This window comes from Mixophyes fleayi, chromosome 6, assembly GCF_038048845.1.
Source record: "Mixophyes fleayi isolate aMixFle1 chromosome 6, aMixFle1.hap1, whole genome shotgun sequence".
Taxonomy (NCBI): Eukaryota; Metazoa; Chordata; class Amphibia; order Anura; family Limnodynastidae; genus Mixophyes; species Mixophyes fleayi.
In genome coordinates, this window is record NC_134407.1 from 37,780,566 (window position 1) to 37,802,124 (window position 21,559).

Consider the following 21,559-nt stretch of genomic DNA (forward strand, 5'->3'; position numbering starts at 1 on the left):
TAACCTGCAGCTTAGGGTAAGATATATGTTTACAAATGATGTGAAAAGTTACATTTTTTTTTGGGGGTAAATCAGATGTTAGAGTAGCAATTTATTTTAGCATCAAATTATATTTATGCAATACTTTATTTCTGGGTAGATTTGATTAAATAAATAGACTATATTTATAAATTGTTACACATATTTAATAATTAAAAGTGTGTTTGCGGAATGTTGTCTGATTTTTTTTTTATCTAAAACACATATAGTATTTCAAAAGTGATTTTTAAAAACAAAATATTAATAATATAATATCAATCAAGTGTTATCCATAACGTGTAGGGAAAGACTCTGTTAAGCACAATAACCATTTTAGAAAATTCATACAGTAGATTAACAGCAAATGCTTTTTATTGCAAAGTTTATAAAATATATATTAGAAAACACAATTTTTAACAATGTAACAAGGAAGTCAAACAATGGAAAACAGCACAGACAACCAAAAACAAGATATCTATGTAAATATATCTATGTAAATACAGACTAAACTTGCTGGAACACACACATGCGAACAACATGTATGATGTGTGCAACATGCCACACAGCACTTCAGTCCCCTCACATACATTCATTAGCAAGGACAGGCAACACAAAGAGCTAAACACAATTAGTCCTCTTTCAGAGCTTGTCCACAGAGACAGCTGTCTGCTCTACCAAGAAAGATACTCAATAATTAAACCAAATCTCAGAATGATTGATTCTTTCTCCAGAAGAATGCAAGGAAACAGGCTACAGTGTTCCCCCCATGGGACAGTTACATGAGTGCGTTTCTTACACTGATTGTAACAGTTACCATACTTGTCCAGCCTTTCGTGAATGGACCAGGTTACTTTTTAAATCCTTTTAAGAGGCAGCTCTAGGAAGGGAATGACAGAATCTGTGCAGACTTGATTACTTAGACAAGCACAGCTGATGCAGTCAGGGCTGCCAAGAGGAATTTCGGGCCTGGTATAGTAACTTCTTGGGGTCCCTTCCAGAATTGCAAAAAGGGATGTGGCCACACCAGGCTGGTCGCTCTTCCCACTACACAGGCAGACCAAGGCCCTCCGGTACCCGGGTCCCAGTACTTTGAACCTGCCTATCCCCCTCTCAGCGCCCCTGGATGCAGTAGTTGCCACCACTCAGTTAGCACCTGATTAACAGTTGGCTGCACGTCCAACTGCCGCACATAAAAATGCAGAAAAATAACTTTTATTTGCAGTTTTTTATACCTGGAGAGTTGGATGGGGGCGTTCACAAGTTCAGTACTGTAAGAGAGAGCACTCGTACCTGCAGCATGCATGCGGCCTAGTTAGACTGGTGATAATGATGATATTCTTCTCCCCTAAAAGAGTAACCTGCATCAGTGCTACAGCTTGGGCTCTTTACCCTTAAAGCAGGGAGATGACGAACGAGGGGTAACCCTGCAAAAGCAGTAACCATCACAAGGCTTTGCCAGGTTAGGCAGGCCACACCATAACACGGCTTTGCTCTGAGCACACTGCCTGCAAACAACCAATCAGCAATTAGCTTTCATCTTTCTAGTTTAAGTTCGACAATGAATGGAGGAGTCAGATTGGTTGCTATAGCTCAGTACAAATTTTGTACCTAAATAAAAAATGTAGCAAGTGAGCCCCAGAGTCACCAGACTACTGATAAATTAAAGTAGGAATGTAGTTTATGTAATGTTTGTTTGTATGTAGATTATAACTTTTAGCAGCCAACCTACCGGTGTTGCCAACCCATGAAAATATTTTTACTGACAGTTTTATACAATTTAACTGACAATTGTTACTGAAATATTATACAATGTGTCCCACTGAATAAAGAGGGGAATGATAGATGGAAAAGAGGCCTCAACTGGAAGAACCACGATAGGCAGATTGAGCGTGATTTCATTAGATCGCAGGTGTAGTCTTATTTTTTCTGACAATTCATTCCGGAATGTTGAGAGCTCTGCTAATTTTCTTACTGCCAGTAATTTTATTGCCAGTTGCCAATCATGCAACCTACCAAAAATACAGATTGAAAAAATGGATTGATGTGTATTTTACATCACATAGAACATTTGAAGTGTTCAAAAATTCCTGGTACATAAAAAAAAATGTCAGTCTATTTTTAAGTGTTAAAAATATGTCGGGAAACTTTATTGTTTCTCCAATCATCTGAAGTGGCATTTACAAAATAACGTATAGCTGGAAAAACTCTCCTGTCAATCAAGCATAAAACATATTTACTTAATAATAACATTACTTGATGATGTGGTATTATTATTGGAATCCCCACCCTGCAGGAGTTCCTGTCTTGAATGAAAGTTTGCATACGTTGTAAGAAGATAGGGTCAGGCCTGGAAGGATTATAAAATATTAAAGATGTTTTGGAAGCATTTTGATCTATGTTACCCTTCTAGCCATGCCATTTTGCAGAATAGACATTTTTGCAATGGGTTCCTTTGGGGGTTTTAAACAAAATCTAGGCACCCCTCAAGATTTACTTTGACACAACTGAATTACCTATTAAACTTTCAGTTAGATTGACATTAATATCTTTTATTTAACACTATGTATGCCGCTACATATATTTCAGATCCAATTGGATGTCCACATTAACTTTTCTTTTCTTTACAACAAAAAAGCAGAAACAAACTTGATATCTCATTATTAAAAGAAGTCAATTGTGATCCGACAACATCACTGCCCCAAAATAGTCATTTCATTCCTGCGGCCATGCTAAGCTTGCTGGATTGTGCATCCCCTCATTGGCTGCCAGGGCATGCTTGGAGGTAGTTTGAAACAGCTGCAAAGCCACAGGTTGCTTTACTCCGTTCAATCCTCTGTGCCGACACTGAATAAATAAAATTAAACTTAGGGTATTCCATAGTTAGGCTACATGATACATACAATTTGGAGGGAATGCTTAACTTGTTTGTTGATTTGTCAGCTTCATCTTGAACTGAACAGGTTAAATTAAGTGGATACAAATGGTAGACTAAACCAGGCTCCAGGGAACACTGGAAACTAATGGCAGATTTTCCCAGAATGCATTGCAAGTGGTGCTTGGATTCAGTCACTGTGAGATTAAAAAGCAGACTCTAAATGTTTCATTTCTTGCAAGAGCCTCTTATGGACCATATGGCAGCCGTAATGGGTTCTATCTATTCTCTCTGTCTCTCTGCATAGAATTACAAGGATCTGCCATAGGGTGTGTAACCTTCTCCAGGCTGAATAGAGTTGAAGTGCATAGTAAAGGAGCTGCATCTAGTGTTTGGCAGCACTGAAGTGGTTATTTATAGGTTACATAGGTCTTTACACAAGACACGCTGCTGTGGACAGGAGTAAATGAAGTCTGTCAGGGGGAAAAATCTACTATGCTACTTTTTAAATTGCAGCAGTTAAGATGTCATATTGGGCACATTTATTATGCTGATAGTACATAGTAAACAGGGACAAATGCATACACTGACTTTTCCATGCAGACCCTTACCACATGGGCAATGAAATCCTATATTGGCTACTTCAATATCCCTCAGTGGCACGAACTCACTTTCATGAATGAAAGACAATTACAAAGTTACACTATCATAAGATATTAACATTAGACAAACAGAGAGAGAAGAGAAGACAGAGAAGAGGGGGAAGTGAGGGAAGATAAGTGAGAGAGAAAAAAAAGAGAGAGGGAAGAGAGAGAGATGTCCAGAGAGATAAGGAGAGAAAAAGAGTGAGAGACAGGGGGGGCTATTTATTATTATTATTATTATCGTTTATTTATTTATAAGGCGTCACAGATTCTGTAGCGCCGGATACAGAAGCAAGTAACAAGTAAATGAGGTAATACGTGTCAGCAGCACAGATGAGTGTGAGCAAAGCTATGGGGACTCACACGGAGTGCAGCAAAAGATGTGACGGGACGTACGAGGGACAGGAGACAGACGTGGGACAATAGATAGAGAGGACCCTGCCCGCGAAGGCTTACATTCTAAAGGGAGGGGTGGTGAGAGACAGTAGAAAAAATTTAGACGGCAGACGAGGAAGAAGAGGTGATGTATATAATGGTTAGGAGGTGGTAGGATAGGCGAGCTTGAAAAGGTGTCAAAACCTTGTTAATTAGTAAATAGGCCCCAGAGAGAGAAAGTGCAGGGACTGAAAGAGAGAAAGTCCAGGATGAGAAAGAGAGAGAGAATGAAAAAGAGAGAGAGCGAAGTCATGAGAGAAATAGAGAGACAACAAAAGTGAGAAAGAAACAGTCGAGAGAGAGAGAGTAGTATGCACATCTCACTATGTATTCTTATTGTTTGTGCTTTATAAAGTAATATATACTGATGAGGAGTATTTAAAACAGAAATAATGACATTAGATATAGAGCAAGCATGTCATGGAATGTTGTGTATGAAAGACCAGCTAGAAAGTACCATGCGTGATGTGCTTAGATGTAGCTGCTCATCCAATGCAGATGGCAAATTTCAAACACACTATTGTTTGCAGTTCGAATGAAAAATGTAAAAAAATATTTTATTATTTAAAATATTTACAAACACACATATTAATGTGAACCAGAAATGCGAGACGTAAATTCGAAACACAAATTTGAAATAGGTGACAGTACTTCAAATATGCTCGTGGCTATGAAACAGGTGAAAGTCGATCGAATTTTGAACTGGTTCGACATTTTCAAGCATTTCTAATATTTACTATCACATTTGTCTAATGAAGATCAATAAATTGTTCTCGTCTTAAAGAAGCGATTTTAATGCACAATTATTTATTTGATAAATTTATCAGATTTAAATTAATAAAAATTAAACAGTGAATATGACACATTGAGATCTTGAACACTGTCAGACAATACACTTAATAAGCTCTTGTGGCATTCTATTCTTGGTCTTGGAACTGGTCCCACTCTTCCTTGTAGAGGTCTCCTAGCTCAGAAATACAGTATCTTAGGTCTTTTTGCATGTTTGAGAGCTCCCCACAGATTGCTGATTATACTTAACTCTGTGAAGGCCAATCCAAAACTAACATTTTTTTTTCCTCAAGGTACTTCATGGAAGATTTTGAGGTATGTATTGGATAATTGTCTTCCTGAAGTGCCCAACCTATTTTTAACTTTAGTTTCTTCATCGATGCTAGGATTTGTTGATACAGCCTAATGGATAGGTGAATCAATTATTCCACTGGCTATCACAGTCCTAAAGCATAATAGATCTATTCCCATGCATAATGGTTTTCAAAGTTTCCTTTCCTTCAAAGCTTCATCTGTTTCTCACTAAATGAATTGTTTATGGTCTTCCATAGCTTGCTTTGACTTGAACAATTCCAAACTGAAATCATTTATATATCTTTTTTTTTATTGCCTTGTCATGCTTTATAACAGTTATATTTATATTCAGTTCAGCAGCTTAAAGAGTAGACCCAACACTTGGAGAGCTGATATGGGTCAGAGTATTCATTCACCTCTGGAATCATCTTCTCATGGCTGACATTAAGGCCTTACTAGTCAATCAGGCTTTGAAGCCTTAACTAAACTGTATTAATGAATCAACTGGAAGGGTGATCACTTTTGCACATGACTGTTTTATTTTTGTTTTCAAACTGCTGAAACCAGCAGATAGTAATTGTGCATTGAAATGTCCAGAAATGTGTCCTGTTTAAGTTTGTGCCTTGCACAGTCTGCATATCACCCAACTATCCCGATATAAGTGGGACAGTAGCGATCTGAGGGCACTATCCCGCCATCCCTTGGGTCGACATGTTTGTCCTGATTTGTGGGAAGCTGGGCGGTATGTTCTCCGCTCGCCATGACATCAGCATGTTGAGTGGGTGCCTCTAGTGCAATTGTTTTTAGGGGAGGGGTTGGGTGTGGCTTAGCATAAGGTAAACACTATTTCCTGTAAAAGCCTACTTGCCAACTCTCCCTGAATAGGGGTGATCTCCCTCACTCCCTGAAGAGTCTGGCATTCTCCCTGATGTTGAGCCAGTACAAGACGTGGTTGGCTTCGCCACCTGTGGCATGACACAGTTCAGAAATTGTGTCCTATGTCCATGTATTGATGCCTATGGAGGTGGCCATTTTCATGGAGACCAAGATTTAATCAAAGACTGACAGGTAAGACAACATGACTTCAGTAATGGAGACAGAAATGTAAAAGACACTCCAGTCTCTAGTGATTCATTAGCTGCTTTTCTTAACGCATAGCTGCCTACTCTCCTGGAATGTTCGGGAGACTTCCGCATTTCTGGGAGACCTCCCGGTTCTCGCCCCAGCAATAGATAAGTGGGGGGGAGGGCTTAATGATGCAAATTTCATGGCATCTTAGCCCCACCTCCTCCTGTAATTGTCCAAAATTATGACAACCGTTTAGGGAATGTAATTTGGCAAGCCCCCCCCCCCCCCCCCCACATGCCCACCTCCCCTGGGATCTCCCTGAAGCCAACGAGGAAAAGTTGGCAAGTATCTGTAAAAGCCCCTACAAAGGCAACTATTTCCAACACTTGTATAACTATCGATCTAGGCATATAAATAAATCACTTAGTCTGAACGTAATGCACGTTAATGTAGTCATGCATATTCCAACAAATAATAAAGAATATCAGAAATGATCAATACAAATATAGGCAGGCAGGTGTAACCTCATGCATAGGATTAAAAACAATACACAGAAGGTGTCTTGATCATACCACTTTTGCAGACACCAATATACTGTGTGCTTGTGTTACATTTATATAGTGCAGTGCAGAATTGTTCATTATTTTTCACATAAAAATATCGTAAATGTTGAGAAAAAAACCTGGAGAAGGATGAAGCCCAGGGGTATATTTAGTAATGCTTCACCTAGTTAAAATGAGCCTTTATCTGAAGACTAAAATCTGTCAATAAAATATTTCTACAGTTTAGAATACAATGCGAGCTGTGGTCTCCAGGCAAGGTGGGTGGGGACGTGAACTGAGGATCCAAACCACATCATCAAGTGACGTCTATGAAAGCTGAGGGCCTGAAATAAGAGCTGGATATTAGTGCTGTGGGGGCTGCAGAAATCTGTTTTATCCGTGCATGCATGCTAAGACAAAGCAGATTTTGTAGTTATAACCATCCTTTATATAGTGCCACTATACTATGTAGTAATTCACAGAGAATATTTAATCATTCACATCAGTCCCTGTCCCATTGTAGCTTACAATCTAAATTTCCTACCACACATGCATAAGGGTCATTTTTGTCAGCAGTCAATTAACCTAGTAGCCGTTTTATTGACTCTTACAAGAAACCGTAGCACTTAGGGGAAATCCACGCATATACCGGGAGATCCACACAGATAGGGCCCCGGTTGAAATCAAACCCATAACCCTAGTGCTGTGAGGTAACAATGCTAACCACTGTGTCACCATAATGCCCATAACTTCCACATGCGGACCCCTTTGCTTAAAGGACAGATTGAGGGGTGCTAGAGCCAGTTATTTACAGTAGCTCTGGTTATTTACATACATGTAACTACAGACTCTGGAGAGGTGGCATATTCAGAATAGGCTGCATCTCTATTTATGCCTCTTAGACGGTGTATCATTTGTGACTCCTGAAGCCATAGTGTAAAGTTATGTGCTGCTGATGATCATGAAGAAATGATAGGGTTCAATATGCAAACAGCCAATCAGACTACTTTTCTCCTGTTCCAACCAATGAGACACTAACCACTCTGATTAGCTGTTCAAGTATTGACCCTTCCATTTATTTGTGTTACAGATACACTAGGGGCAAGTACTTGTCCCTCTATCAGGGTTCTTCATTTTTTTCATATTGGATTAGAAATCGGTTCCATATGAATTTATGAGGATAATAAAGTGGTAAATGAGTGATTTGGGTGAATCTTTATTTCAAATAAACTAATAGAACATTCCGTGTATGGAAAAATTCCATTGGTGGAACTACATATTCCAGCAGGCACTCTGCTTATTTCCCCCTACTTTAATGGTAACCAGCCCCCACTATAGCACTGGTGCTTGTTACTTATTTTAGGAGAGGAGAAAGTATGCATAAAAAATGTATTTAATTATTCTATTTTTGTAACGGCAGCAATCATCAAGTTGATAAAGATGACTACACTTAGAGCATATCTTGGTGGGGTCACATATTTAGTGTAGTCTTAGATACATGCAACTCAAATTTGTTAAGCAGCAATTTTGTGCTGTAATTTTATGGGTATGTTTTGGCTGTGAATTAGCGGCCTGTTCTAAAGGAGCTGCTGGTTGGTCAGAGCCGTGACGAGGAAATGATAACATTTCTTGCCCCACCCACTTGATGGCGTAAATTATGTCATCAAGTCACATTCACCTCTTCTTTTCAGAACTTCCTCCAATAGGATAAACTATGTAGCCCCCTTCAGGACAAATGTGACGCTCCAAAGAACTACATATGAAATGGATATCTCAGCCTACATATATCAACTTTGATAACAAGTAAACTGATAACTCCAACCATTAGGACCCGTTAGACCATGACTTTGATTCCGTAGGTCACTGTCAAAACCAAGATCTACAAGCCTTTCAAACGGGTAAAAAAGAAAAATGCGAAAGCTGGGGGTATGGTTATTGTAAAAATGTACATATGTATATCCCAACAGTCCTGGTTTTTGTAGGACAGCCTAGATTTCCTATTGAGAAAAGGTCTATCAGAGTGGACATATGTCACTGATGAATGGCGGCATGGGTTGGTGGATTGGGGTTGGGACAAGTTTCGTCACAATCTTGTATCCTGCTATGTTGGGAGCCATGGATATATCTGTGAATGCCATGAAAAAAACTTTTCATATTAGCTTTGTATTTTAGATTTACTGATCCATTAAAGTATATGTCACTTTATATTTCACCTTAGATTTTATTTCTTTTCCTTTTCACTCTTCTACTCAAGTGATATTTTGTTTTTTTTGCTTTTTTTTATTACAGAAAAGTTGATAGATCATCTCTAGAATGGTTTGTTTCTTATTTCTTAATAAATTCATGGCATAGAAAAAAAGTTATAACATTTGTACCTGTAGGTGCTCGCTGCTGGGCAAAGACGATCTAGACAGCTTCATTTTCACTCACAAAACCTGTTTCCTCCTGGGCACTTAATCTAGCAATCTTCACCTGCATGTATCCCAATTGTTTATGTGCAAAGCAATATCTGCTAATAAACAAGACACTGGTTTCAGACAACCCTGTAGCGCAGTTTGTGAGCTAGAAAATGTACTTTTTATTTAATAATTTAAAAACCAATATCACAGTGTTAACCCCATCAGGAGAACCCCAAATCTATCTCTCTACTGTCTTTGGTGAAGCAGAGATGAATTTTGGCCAGTTTAATTGATGAAAACATTATCTGGCAATGAGGTTGTTTCCGGGCTGACAGTGAGAACACGAGCCACAAGAGCAAGGAAGAAATAGGTAATATCATAGTGTTATGTAGTGTAGGCTGGAGGCATTTGCTGCAGTAGAGACTTCTCCAATAAAAATAAAGGTTATAGTAAAATAGCTATTAGCGTCTATAGCACATGGGCATTTTAGCCATGCAGTCCCTTACAATCCCATTTATAACTAAGCTCACTTTGACAATAACCCCAATCATCAAATCACATAAAACTTCTAATACATAATTGTAGCTCCACTCGAAGAAGGTTTGGCCTGCAGTGTTGAAACTTCTAACCCAGAGAATTCTGCAGGAAATTAAGATGAATGTTGGGGTGTAAACAAAGAGGGATTGGGCTTGTTCTAACAGCAATTTCTATCCCTCCTTTGCGTCCTGGCCTAATCCATCAACCTAACACAATACAGCCATAAGTGTTTCCAATGGCACTCTTAATAATGTAGGACAACTGTTTAGAGAATTTCCCACTTATTGTGCTGACTGAGGAACCTGCACTTTCCTTTATTATACCTACCCATTGCATAAATCTACCCCTGTACGAAGTGCCTACACCCAAAAATTGAATATAAAATGTCACATTTCTTTGGAACCACCTGAAACAGAGAGTAGCCCACGGTGAGGAAAATTAGAAAAGACTGGACCACGGAAATGGCGCATTGAATGGTTCATATGTACTTTCTGCACAGCTAAATATCTCATCACAAGACTGAAACAAATACCCTAATAAGAACCTGGCTGTATGTATCATGCAACAACACCTTTCTCATTCTTAGTGGTCATGTGATCAGTGCACTCACAGGATGTGAGAAGGGCGACATAAAGACAGCTTCACATGCATTATATAAATCTTCTGCTCAAATCCAAATTTACACAGGACACCAAAAGATACTACATGCATGTACACTGAAACACAACTATCACGTCCTTTTGATCAGTGCGACACAGTGAAATTTAAGTGCTGAAGAGTGCGAATTGGAGAAACCTGTGTTACGCACAATGAATTTGCAGGAACACCGACATCTCTCAGTGATACGGGATAAGTGCGGCACTGAACGTTATATGGACATATCGGGAGGCAGTGTGAGTGTGAAGATTCCTGCACTGTGTTGTGACAGAAAACATGAACCTTCAGGCTGGTGTGATGGTCTTCTATTAAGACTGTACAAAATAAGACAGATGGTGTCAGAGGCTGGGATGCAGGAACTGCATGTTAATGTATATAAAAGATAATGAATGCAGACATTGTACAGAAAAGTGTCACAGCACCATCAGAAAGAGTGTATTATATGTTCCTTATGAAGATTGTGAGGTTAGAAGATGACGTTATGTCTCCTGGATGTCACACTGGCTGGCTGGTTGGTTGTCACTGCATTCATTGCAGTCCTGCTGGTCACATAGATAGAATGTGTGGTACCATACACACACAGTGCAGGAAACCTCTTAAATGAGGCTATGTGTGGCTACAAGTCAGACCAGGCCGCTTGCTGGTCATACAGGGCCCTCTGTCATGCCCTCATGCATCAAGCCTTCAGTGTTGTCTGTGACTGCTGGCTCCTCCTTCTTCTGGGCGCTGATCTGACAGAGGCAGACAGCGGGACGGTGGCAAGAAGAGTGTGTCAGTGACGGATAATGCTGACGGTAGCACACATAGGCTAAGATCAAACCGATCACACCACCCGCAAAGGCATCTGGGAAAGAAAGAAAGGTAGGGAAAAACAAAATGCATTATATACATACACACAACATACTTACAGCTAGAGATAAAATATACTTATATACACATGGATCTAGCATAACCAGGACTCAATTTAGTCACTGTTCAACTGTGCCAAGGGTGTAAGAGGTGGCCCATGGTCACTCTCCTTCACCCCCCCCCCCCCACCACTTTCTCCAGTTCTGTAAACTACTCCTGACACAGTGGTGACTAAAGGGTGATATGTAAATGAATTTAATTAGATTAAATAAACAATGAATTCATAAATCAATTAAATACCTAATGTGCCATCCACACCCTCGTTATTGTACTATAACAATTATGTTAATGTGTTATGTGCTGGCTATCACTGCGTTAGTGAATGATTCACTTACATATCAGGTACCCACACTCGCGCCCTTCTTGTAAAATCAGTCCAACAGGGCCAGATATTGATGGATACCTGCTATTAAAATTATAATTTTAGAGAGGGTGTATGTGCACTGTGCACTGTAAAAATCAAGTGTGAAAGAGTAAAGCTGGTGAGGGAACCATAGATGGCATTCACAGAGAAAAATTGTTGTTTTATATGGGAACAATGGCTGATGTTACAATGTAGGGGAAAAAGGCTAATCTGTAAGAATTGTCCCCAAATTGTAATATCTGAGCAACAGATGTTTCTGATGGTGGTATTTACATAACTGGAACCTGTAAGCTCTCAACTCTCACCCTTAACCTCGCCCCAGCTACTAATCACATCTCTATCACACAGTACATTTTGTAGACTTCTGGGTATCGTCACACACCAGGATATAGTGGCAAAACTCTGCACAATTCATTACACCCTCATATGTAACCTTACCCTAATAAACGGTTTCTTAGTCCTGTGGTACTTTTTTCTTTGACACTGAAAAATATATTGGACATACATGCTGTGTCAGCCACAAATCAGCTCTCAGGTTTTGTTGGACTTTAGGCACAGGCCAACTGTGCCTAATGCTAAATCTAGCCCAGATACTGTTGCAGAGTACGGACAAAACTGCTTCTCCTACAGCAGGACCAGATTTAAATGTTGATCTCACTTAGGTCACTGTTGCTGGGTGCACTCTCCCTGCGCCTTATCGTCTTAACCTCAACTCTGTGTGGAGTTTGTATATTCTCCCTGTGTTTGCGTGGGTTTCCTCCGGGTGCTCCGGTTTCCTCCCACACTCCAAAAACATACTAGTAGGTTAATTAGCTGCTAACAAAATTGACTGAAGTCTGTGTGTGTGTATGTTAGGGAATTTAGACTGTAAGCTCCAATGGGGCAGGGACTGATGTGAGTGAGTTCTCTGTACAGCGCTGCGGAATTAGTGGTGCTATATAAATAAATGGTGATGATGATGATGATGATGAACACATTCCTACTGCATCAAATAAAAAAAATGTGTTTTACTAAACACATACTTGCTCACTTTCTTGGAATGTCCGGGAGACTCCCGAATTCCTGGTAGGTCTCCCGTATTCCCGGGAGAGCAGGCCATTCTTCCACATCCTGCCCACTTCCTAGTGAAGTGGGCATAATGGGAGCCTCAGTGATGCGTTTGGCGTCATTTTGGTCCTGCCCCGTGACAAAAAGGTTGCTTTTGTCACGTGGGGGCGGGGCCAAAAAGACGCGATTTGCCGTCCAGAGGAATAAATTTCACCTCTGAAGGTCAGTACAACTTCACAACATTATACCATGCACTTACTGTATATTTGGAGTGAAAAGGAACCATCATATATTCAAATCAAACGTACAAATTATTTATAATCAGCTGTTTTGAATATTAAAACCAGACCAATCTGAGTAAATACCTGATTCATCTGTGTGTAGATGTACAAATAATTCACTACCCCCCTAAGGACAGGAGTAATAAGCAGGGCTGTCCTCCGTTACTGCCACCAGCTGCTTCGTGAGAAGATTGTAATTTTCTTGGCACCTTTTTGCTCAGACTGGTGTGATTACAGATTAAGGGCCAGATGCTGAGTTGAAGTTACGCCAGTTTGTGTAATGTAAATAATGACAATTTGCACAGGCCCACGAAGAGAGCGCACCTGTCACTTGCGTCTATTTATGACTAAAGAGACGTCTTTACTGTAGGCCGAGTACAGTAAGCGAGCGTTCGTGCAAAAGCAGCCGAGTCAGACCAGCACGGAGACGTATATATGTGCCTATCAGAAGCCTGTTAGAAGGCAGTTGCAAAACACGCTGATGATGATGACAGCTGCTTCTGATTGGCTGGTTGCGAATTTACCTCTGCAGTGATAGGTGCATACTGTATATTCTAGAATCTTGTGGGCGCATCCACTTTCATTTGTACATGTAAAGGAATATTATATCTGTTGTTTTACATCAAGCATAACAGTGGAAGTGAATTTCTCTATCAAAATGAATGTTAAACTTTATCCTACTTATGATCTGGATGTGTATATTATGTGGGTGTGTGTATGCCTGAAGTAAGCCTGGCACATATGCTACAGGTTCAGAGCTGAGCACATCGGGCAAATCTATTTTTATGGGCAGCTTCTTGAATATATTACGCCCAACGTGCAACCAGCTCACGTGTGCAGTAATGCCTCATCTTTCAAATCTTCCAGCATATTTCTTAGAATTGTTATTAAAATAATCGCACATGCACCCAGCATCAACAAATTAGCCCGGGATTACCGCATATGTGGTTCCAAACTGATCACAAAACCTATAAAGACTCAAAGGCAACACCCTTGAATTTTGGATATACTTGTAAATCCAGGCAGCAGATGACGGTCATCGACAGGTGTGTGCAGTATTCCACAGGCTATATTAATAAACTTTCCCGGGATCCGATCACTTAGCCTGACCACTAAATGACTGGTCCAGTGTTGCCATCCATGTCCGTGACCAAATGAATTGTGCCTTATCACACTCAGGTCAAGCGGCCCTAGTGTGGCCAAAGGAATTAAGGACAGGTTGAAGTTCCTCTATTAGCTGGCACTGCAGAGCTCTTACCTTGCCAGTGATGTTTGTAATCACACATGCGCGACAGGGCAATCATCATGGCACAATACAGGGGCAGGATTGCTGCACAGAGACGCCAGCTTCTCCCTTGCCCTAGCTCTGTAAAACAATGCAGCTTTCCTGCAAGGTAGAAGGAGGTGAAGCCCAGGCCAGAAAAGGCAACTGCAAAAAAGTAGAGAAAGACAAAGTGAAACTTTGCATTCAGTTGAGCAAGTTTTGGTTGTTGAAAAAAACAACAACACAAGGTTATAACACCAAAAAAGCACTAATCGGATATATAAAAAAACCCAAAAACAAATGAACAAAATAGAAGACAACAGTAAACGTTTTCACCAACACAGTAATTTTGTGTTATTTTTCAGTGTTATTTAATAATTATTTTGATATTTCCTTTTGTTAGCATTAGTCAGTAGTTATAACATTTTAGAATATTCTGAAGCAATGTGTTATAGGAGGATTTGCAGTCCAAACAAATCACTAACAAAAACTGAAACAATGAGCAAAGGAGACACTGCCCATATAATCATATAATCTAAGGCAGTGATGGGCAACCTGAGCCGTATGGTGCCGCCCGCTAACCTTCCAAAGGGCCGCACATTACCATTATTCCCAATAATAAGTTAAAATAATAGATATAATCAAAGAAAGACACATCTATCTGTAATAACATATCAACAGGCATTTTAAACAAGTGTTACAAGCTGTAACAAACAAATCTGACAATAAGGCAGTAAGAGTCTGGGGCAGCTAGTGACGGCTCGGAGGGCTGCCTGTAGCCCATCACTGATCTAAGGTCATTGGGAATCATGTGACCCCATCAAGCTGGTCACACATGTATCTCCACGTCTACTACCTGCACCATCCACATATATGTTATTTCCACAGCACCATGATTACAACTCCTTGTACTCTTCCCTGCATCACTTGCCCCTACCCACCCATCTGACGCCAGTCACTTTTTTTCAACAAGTCCTCTCCCCTCATCAGCCCTCTTCCTCCTTATTTCTTTCCCCCTGCCCACCCACCATTGCTATTTAGTACAATAGTATTCAGCACAAACACACATCCTCTCCTTTTCTAAAAGCCTCTTTTTTTGCAGTGCCCCAGGTTATCCACCTCCAGAACCCTCCTCCTCATCCTCAACTACATCACTCCGGGTCTGGTGCTAAACCACTCCAGACACAGCTCTACGGGGGATCTGGGCACTCTGCACAGTGCTCTAAGAGGTTGGTACATAAAGTAAGCAGCAGTCACAGTACCTAGAAAATAACCAAAACCCAGCAATCTGTGACATTTATTGCCCTTACTGTAAATGTTACTGCTAGAACCAGCTTTCTTCTTATATCCAAGCTTATCATTTGTGATACCTCCGATATTAAAATGTTACTTATTTTGATCTTTAGCTCAATTTTAGAACTAAAATTCCTTCTGCTCATGATTAATTATGTTTCATAAAGCTCAAATGTACTTTATAACTTCATTATTGGTTTAAGAAAAAATGCTTGATAATGCATGCAGCAATTTTATATTTTGACATATTGCAATGAAAAGTTGAAACACAGAAATGGAAAATGTCCATGCACAATAATGGATATGAATATGCACAAATGGAACCAGACATTTCAAATATTCACAGTTCAAAGATAGAGCTTAATGAAGAGTTGATTTACTTCTCACATTCCCATAGGCACAAAGTCTTCATGCAACCTGTAATGAGTATTATCCCTGACCCTACAGCTGCCCACATCATAATTCTGAGCAGTGCGGTGATTTACTACAAACATTGATTAAATTTTACTGCAATAAACGTTGGACCATTATTACCAGTCACCCGCCTAATGATGCAATTAAATGTCAGCTCTGGATCTGCCAAGAGTACACACTACTATCCCATTGTAACCTTTTAAAGGGACCGCTACTTGTTCATTTCTTAATAGTACATAGCCTGAAATATACTAGAAATTATTTTATGTTGTGCAAACTCGGGGGCTGTATCTTATCTCTTCCCTTGCTTTCTTTCTGGTCATATCCCCATAATTCCAACGATGTCGCACAACCCTAGTGGCCACGCCCCCATGCTATTTTAGTGTGAGCAAATTATCAACAGCAATAAGATTGACAGGAGAGCTCTAGAAAAAGACAATGGACTAGTGGAAGAAAACAATGATCCCTCTCCTGAATAGTGAGCTTTGCAAGCAAACTAACACAATCATAGAAGCTAAGTAAAGTCCTACAGCAGGACTATTTTTATATATTTACATTCGACAAACTCAAAGAGAATATAATGATCCTTTGTAATGCTACTACTAATAATTATGCTATAAAATTGTCTCCTGGCTACCCATTGTATGCTTTTGTTTGTACACCGTTGTAAAGGGCATTTTGGATATATTGAAATATGGTTTATATTATTGCTGAGATGTTCTGGTGAAAATCTGAATAAAAGATTGCCTTTATAGTCACCATACTGCTCATTTGCAACTTAATAATTTATTAAAATTTATTATTGATTTCTCATAATTGGATATAATCATCTACATAGACCACTATCATGTTGTCCAGCAACCATAGTGCAGAAAATGTTGTGATTTTGGTTTGGCAGATTCATTAGATGCAGTTTTGTGTTTCTCGGGGGAAGCAGCGTTGTACCCCACATAGGCCTCCCAAAATTAATGTCAGAGCCAGCGCGCTCACTGCACAAGTATATGACAAATAGGCCTTGCGCTGACAGCGGAGATAAGACTGAAACTCTTTAATCACTGGTAAAGTAGATCAAAACATCCTCCAAGTAATTATCAGCTGGAGAAAATTAACAATCTCAATCCAAAAATGGCCTTGATTACAAAGCACCCGAAGCTAGAGAATGACACAAATTGTCTTGTCACCTCTGGGAAATTAGTTATATTTTCATAACAGTTAAAAATATGATGCCACAGGATGATAAACGTGCTGACAGTCCCGGCAGTTCAGGATTGCCATTCATCCAGGCAACAGGTTCAGCTCAGGCAGTCAAGCTGAAATCTTCCTAATAACAATTCTCCTAGCATGTACCACTTTGTCCTTGTCATCGTGTTACAGATCCTGGATACAGAACATTGAGCTGTCTTGCTGTGTTTTAGTGAAATGGTTAAGTGGCGGGGGGACGTTTTAACTCATCATAAACCAAGGGTAAAATATATTTAATACCGTATATGTTTGATATAAAAGATACAAAGGTCACTGGATTACAGTTAGAGAAGATTGGGGGCAGCACGGTGGCTAAGTGGTTAGCACTTCTGCCTCACAGCGCTGAGGTCATGAGCTCAATTCCTGACCATGGCCTTATCTGTGTGGTGTTTGTATGTTCTCCCCTGTGTTTGCGTGGGTTTCCTCCGGGTGCTCTGGTTTCCTCCCATACTGCAAAAACATACTACTAGGTTAATTGGCTGCTGTCAAAATTGACCCTAGTCTCTCTCTCTCTCTCTCTGTCTGTGTGTATATTAGGGAATTTAGACTGTAAGCTCCAATGGGGCAGGGACTGATGTGAATGAGTTCTCTGTACAGCGCTGTGGAATCAGTGGCAATATATAAATAAATGGTGATGATGATGATGATGATTGGCAAGGCAAAATGAAAATAATTAATTATATATTATATAATTATAGCTGTTCAGCTTCCACCATAATGACCGTTTCCTCAGTTATGCCATAGCTGGAAATGGGTAAAGACTAACTCATTGATTTGGATGAATACATTGCTTGCTAGCAGCTTCAGTATATGCCACACACCTACTTTGTTCACATACATTTCACTTGTGCTGCCTGTATTTCTTGGGTATCTCTGAAATCTGTCCTTTGTCTGTGCACTCATGCCTGTATCCTCTTGGCCTCTATTTATTAACAAGCGGTAATAACACAGATTTTGTATTGCCACTTACTGCAGTGATAAAAACATCTGTTATCACCTCAATTTACCAATAAAATATCTCTGGAGCAGCAGAGTGATGCTCAGCTCCCTGATGATACTGTCTGGCAGTGGTGAGAGTACAGCATGGACCTGCACATGCGTGACTTGGCTTGCCGGTTCACGCATGTGCAGTAGAACTGGAAGCTTGTAAAACAAATATAAAAAACAAAAATGTAAAATATATATAAAATGTAAAACGAAAAAAAATATAATAAATTTACAAATGCTCCGATTTGAAAAATAAACATATCCTATAATCGCTATCCTGAGATGGCAATAGCAAAAAGAGGATTTTGGGGGGTGGATATGTAACGCTGCAATCCTTGTTAAACAGGCTTCCTGAGCTTTCACCAAACAGACCCAACGAATCTCTTTGTCGGAAATAGCATGGCAGTAGATAGATGCCCTACATAAGGCAACCCCCATACCTGCCTTTTTTATTATTATTATTATTCATTTTTATTTATAGGGCGCCACAAAGTATCCGTAGCGCCGTACAAGGACAAACAATGGCACAGTACAAGGTGAAACAGCACAGTACAAGTAACAGTAAGCACTATAACTCTGGGGGCTCAGGCACAGCATGAAAGAGAGGGAGGGAGGGGAAAAGTGAGTATAGGCAGGTAACTATGGCCCAAGAGGGTGGGCATGGATGACAGGTTGAGAGTCACTGAGGGGAGCGGAGAGAAGCGAGAGGAGACAGAGGGCAGAGGGACTGAGAGGAGGTGAGCTGAGTAGCTGGAGAGCGCAGATAAAAGTGATGGAAACAGAAGGTAGGAGAGCCCTGCTCTAAGGAGCGTACAATCTAAAGGGAGGGGAAGACAGACAGACACATTGATGAGACGGAGAGACGGGAGAAACGGAGACGGAGTCGAGGAAGGGGGAGAAGGGAAGAAGGGATGAGAAAGAGAGGTAGCCGACCGGTGGGAGTTTAGGCATGAGACTGGAAGGCTTTAAGGAAAAGGTGGGTTTTTAATGTTCGTTTGAAAGAGGACAGATTAGGGGAAGTTCTGATGGAGCGGGGGAGCTTGTTCCAATGGAGGGGAGCGGCGCGGGAGAAGTCTTGGATACGTGCGTGAGAGGAGGTAATCAGAGGGGAAGAGAGGCGAACCTACATAGCATATAGTGATCACAGCTGGGCCCTAGTGTGACCTTTAGCGGTTACTGCTGCCGCTATAACCACTACACCACAGTTTACAACTAATTTTTTATCACTATTTAGAGAATTGTTTTTCTTACCGACATTACATTTTTTTCCATGAATAAAGCAGATTATCACAGTAACTCAGAACCAGTAATGATGAGAGACGGCACAATAATTTTAGCATTTGTAGAGCCGCCTTAATATAACAGAGATTTTCATATTTCGTGTTTAGCTTTGAATGTTGCCTGGTTTTTAGCTGTAAAGTCTAATGGTCTCTAACCAGTCACTGGTGCAGCTGCAAACAATTAAAACATACCTTGCAGCTGTTTACCCAATGAAACATCTCCCCGCCTAGTCTAATGGGAGCTGCAAAAGCGCATATGCTACTTGACGAAGTCCATAAGCATAGCTTACCATGAAGCCAATCTATTGTGGCCAGGCTTGCAGGAGATGACTCTCACCCACTACCACTAGGTGGCATCTTTGAGTATGGCAAAACCTGCCTGCCTGCCTGCCTTACAAATGAAAACGTTTTTTTACTGTCAATCCAGATTCCTGCACCACCAGTTACAATAGTGATATGTGGTGTCCTTATTCTCTGCGGTTCGCCTTATGTTATTGCTTTCATTACAGGAGCAATAACCTTGTGAACGACTGACTACTGGTGATATTGCCAGAACTGTCTGACAGTGCAATCCTGCCCTATTGAACAGATGGATACCTACAGCTCTTATAAATATATATTCTAAAAAAAAATACATGCATTAGACAGCTACAGAAAAATAGAATTAATAAGAATTAACAGAATTTTAAATACAAAGTTTTTCTTTAACAAACACACTAACATAACATAACTGTTTTAATTCTACTGATAGTTGTCACTGAAATCACTCTGGAAAGCAGTAATAGCTGAAGCACTTCAATTGACACGTTCAAGTGAACTATTAGGCTTTAAAGTCCAAGGCCAATCACACAGGGCACGTACAACCCTTTGTATGTTGTCCCCCTGCAGTTTGACTGCTACCAGACAACCTTCCAATTGAAACATGCCCTGCAGCAGTCTCTGTGCTGGTATAGCTCTCACTGCTGCAGGAAAGCATTGAATTAAACGTCAGTATAGATACCCAGGCACTGAGCATCTCTGATCAATATCACCCTACAGAGATATCTGCTACTTCAGTGCTGCTCTCCCTGTCATGTGTATGTGTCACCGAGTCCTTGGTAATAAAATTCTGTGACCTGAAAATAAAGCTTTATGTATAGTCTTACATTGTCCCATAGATTGTAAGCTTGTGAGCAGGGCCCTCTTACTTCTTTGTCTGTATGTATTACCCAGTATTGTTTTATTACTGTGTTTGTTCCCAACTGTAAAGCGCTTCGGAATTTGCTGGCGCTTTATGAATAAATGTTGATGATGATCTTGATTACTTTAAATATGTCTGTGTTGGATTTGTCCACTATATACTTACAGGTAATACATACAAAACTGCTCCAATTTTGAATGATATCTAGGGGTTTATTTACTAATTATGTGAAGTTTACTGCGATAGGCAGCAATATGTATTGCACCATAAAGCATAATGTTGCAATGCAGGTATTTACCAACACTTAGGCTAGGTACACACTGGAGAATTTTCTGCCCAATGTGTTATCTACAACGATTGTACCTACGACTGAAGGGCCGACCAGTCGGGCGATTCATGCGCGCACACGGACACGATTTACCTTCAGATCTGTGCTCTTCATCTGGGCCTCTAGTCATTTAGAGAATAACGGCACAATAGTCACTCATTCATTTCTATCACACTGATTAACCGCCTTGTTATAGCTATCCACATGTCATAACGAATTTCGTTACCATCTGTAACTCCGAAGCAAAATATTTAGTTTTAGAATGAACAAATTATTCCATCTACAGCACTCTATACATTTAGTCACCGGGACATTTTCATTGCCGGCATCGGCTAAAAAGACAGTGACTGTAAAATCTATGGAGATTGTGAACATGAGTGCACACACACTGCATAATCGTAAGGTGATTGGAACGAGATTGTTAAATAGTACGACCAACCAAATGAAACGGCAATCGGTACTTTGGGATGACTGTCGTTCATTGTGTAAGTATGTACACTAATGCGATATCCGACTGAATGGTCGTATATTGGCTGACTGGCCCGATGATTGCTTGAAAACCTCCAGTGTGTACCTAGCCTTACCTTGTTTGTGATGCAATGCGAAAGTCACTCTCCTAGTGTCACGGTTCATGCAGGGAATATGGTTTCTGGGTTTGTCATGCAGAAATACAGGTACAGGTAAGGGGACTCAGTGAGCAGAGATCTTGTAAATA

The 21,559-nt window shown here is 40.2% G+C and overlaps 1 protein-coding gene across 1 annotated transcript in view; it reads right to left on the reverse strand.

The window, feature by feature from the left end:
* Positions 1 to 8,999: 8,999 nt before the first annotated feature.
* PLPP4 (phospholipid phosphatase 4) overlaps positions 9,000 to 21,559 on the reverse strand; it is a 78,218-nt gene continuing 65,658 nt past the window's right edge. Inside the window, exons 6-7 of the mRNA XM_075216316.1 lie at positions 14,115 to 14,285; positions 9,000 to 11,099 (exon numbers count right to left, since the gene is read on the reverse strand). Coding sequence (XP_075072417.1) covers positions 10,900 to 11,099; positions 14,115 to 14,285 — 371 coding nt within the window. The 3' untranslated portion in view covers positions 9,000 to 10,899. The remainder of the gene's footprint in view (positions 11,100 to 14,114; positions 14,286 to 21,559) is intronic.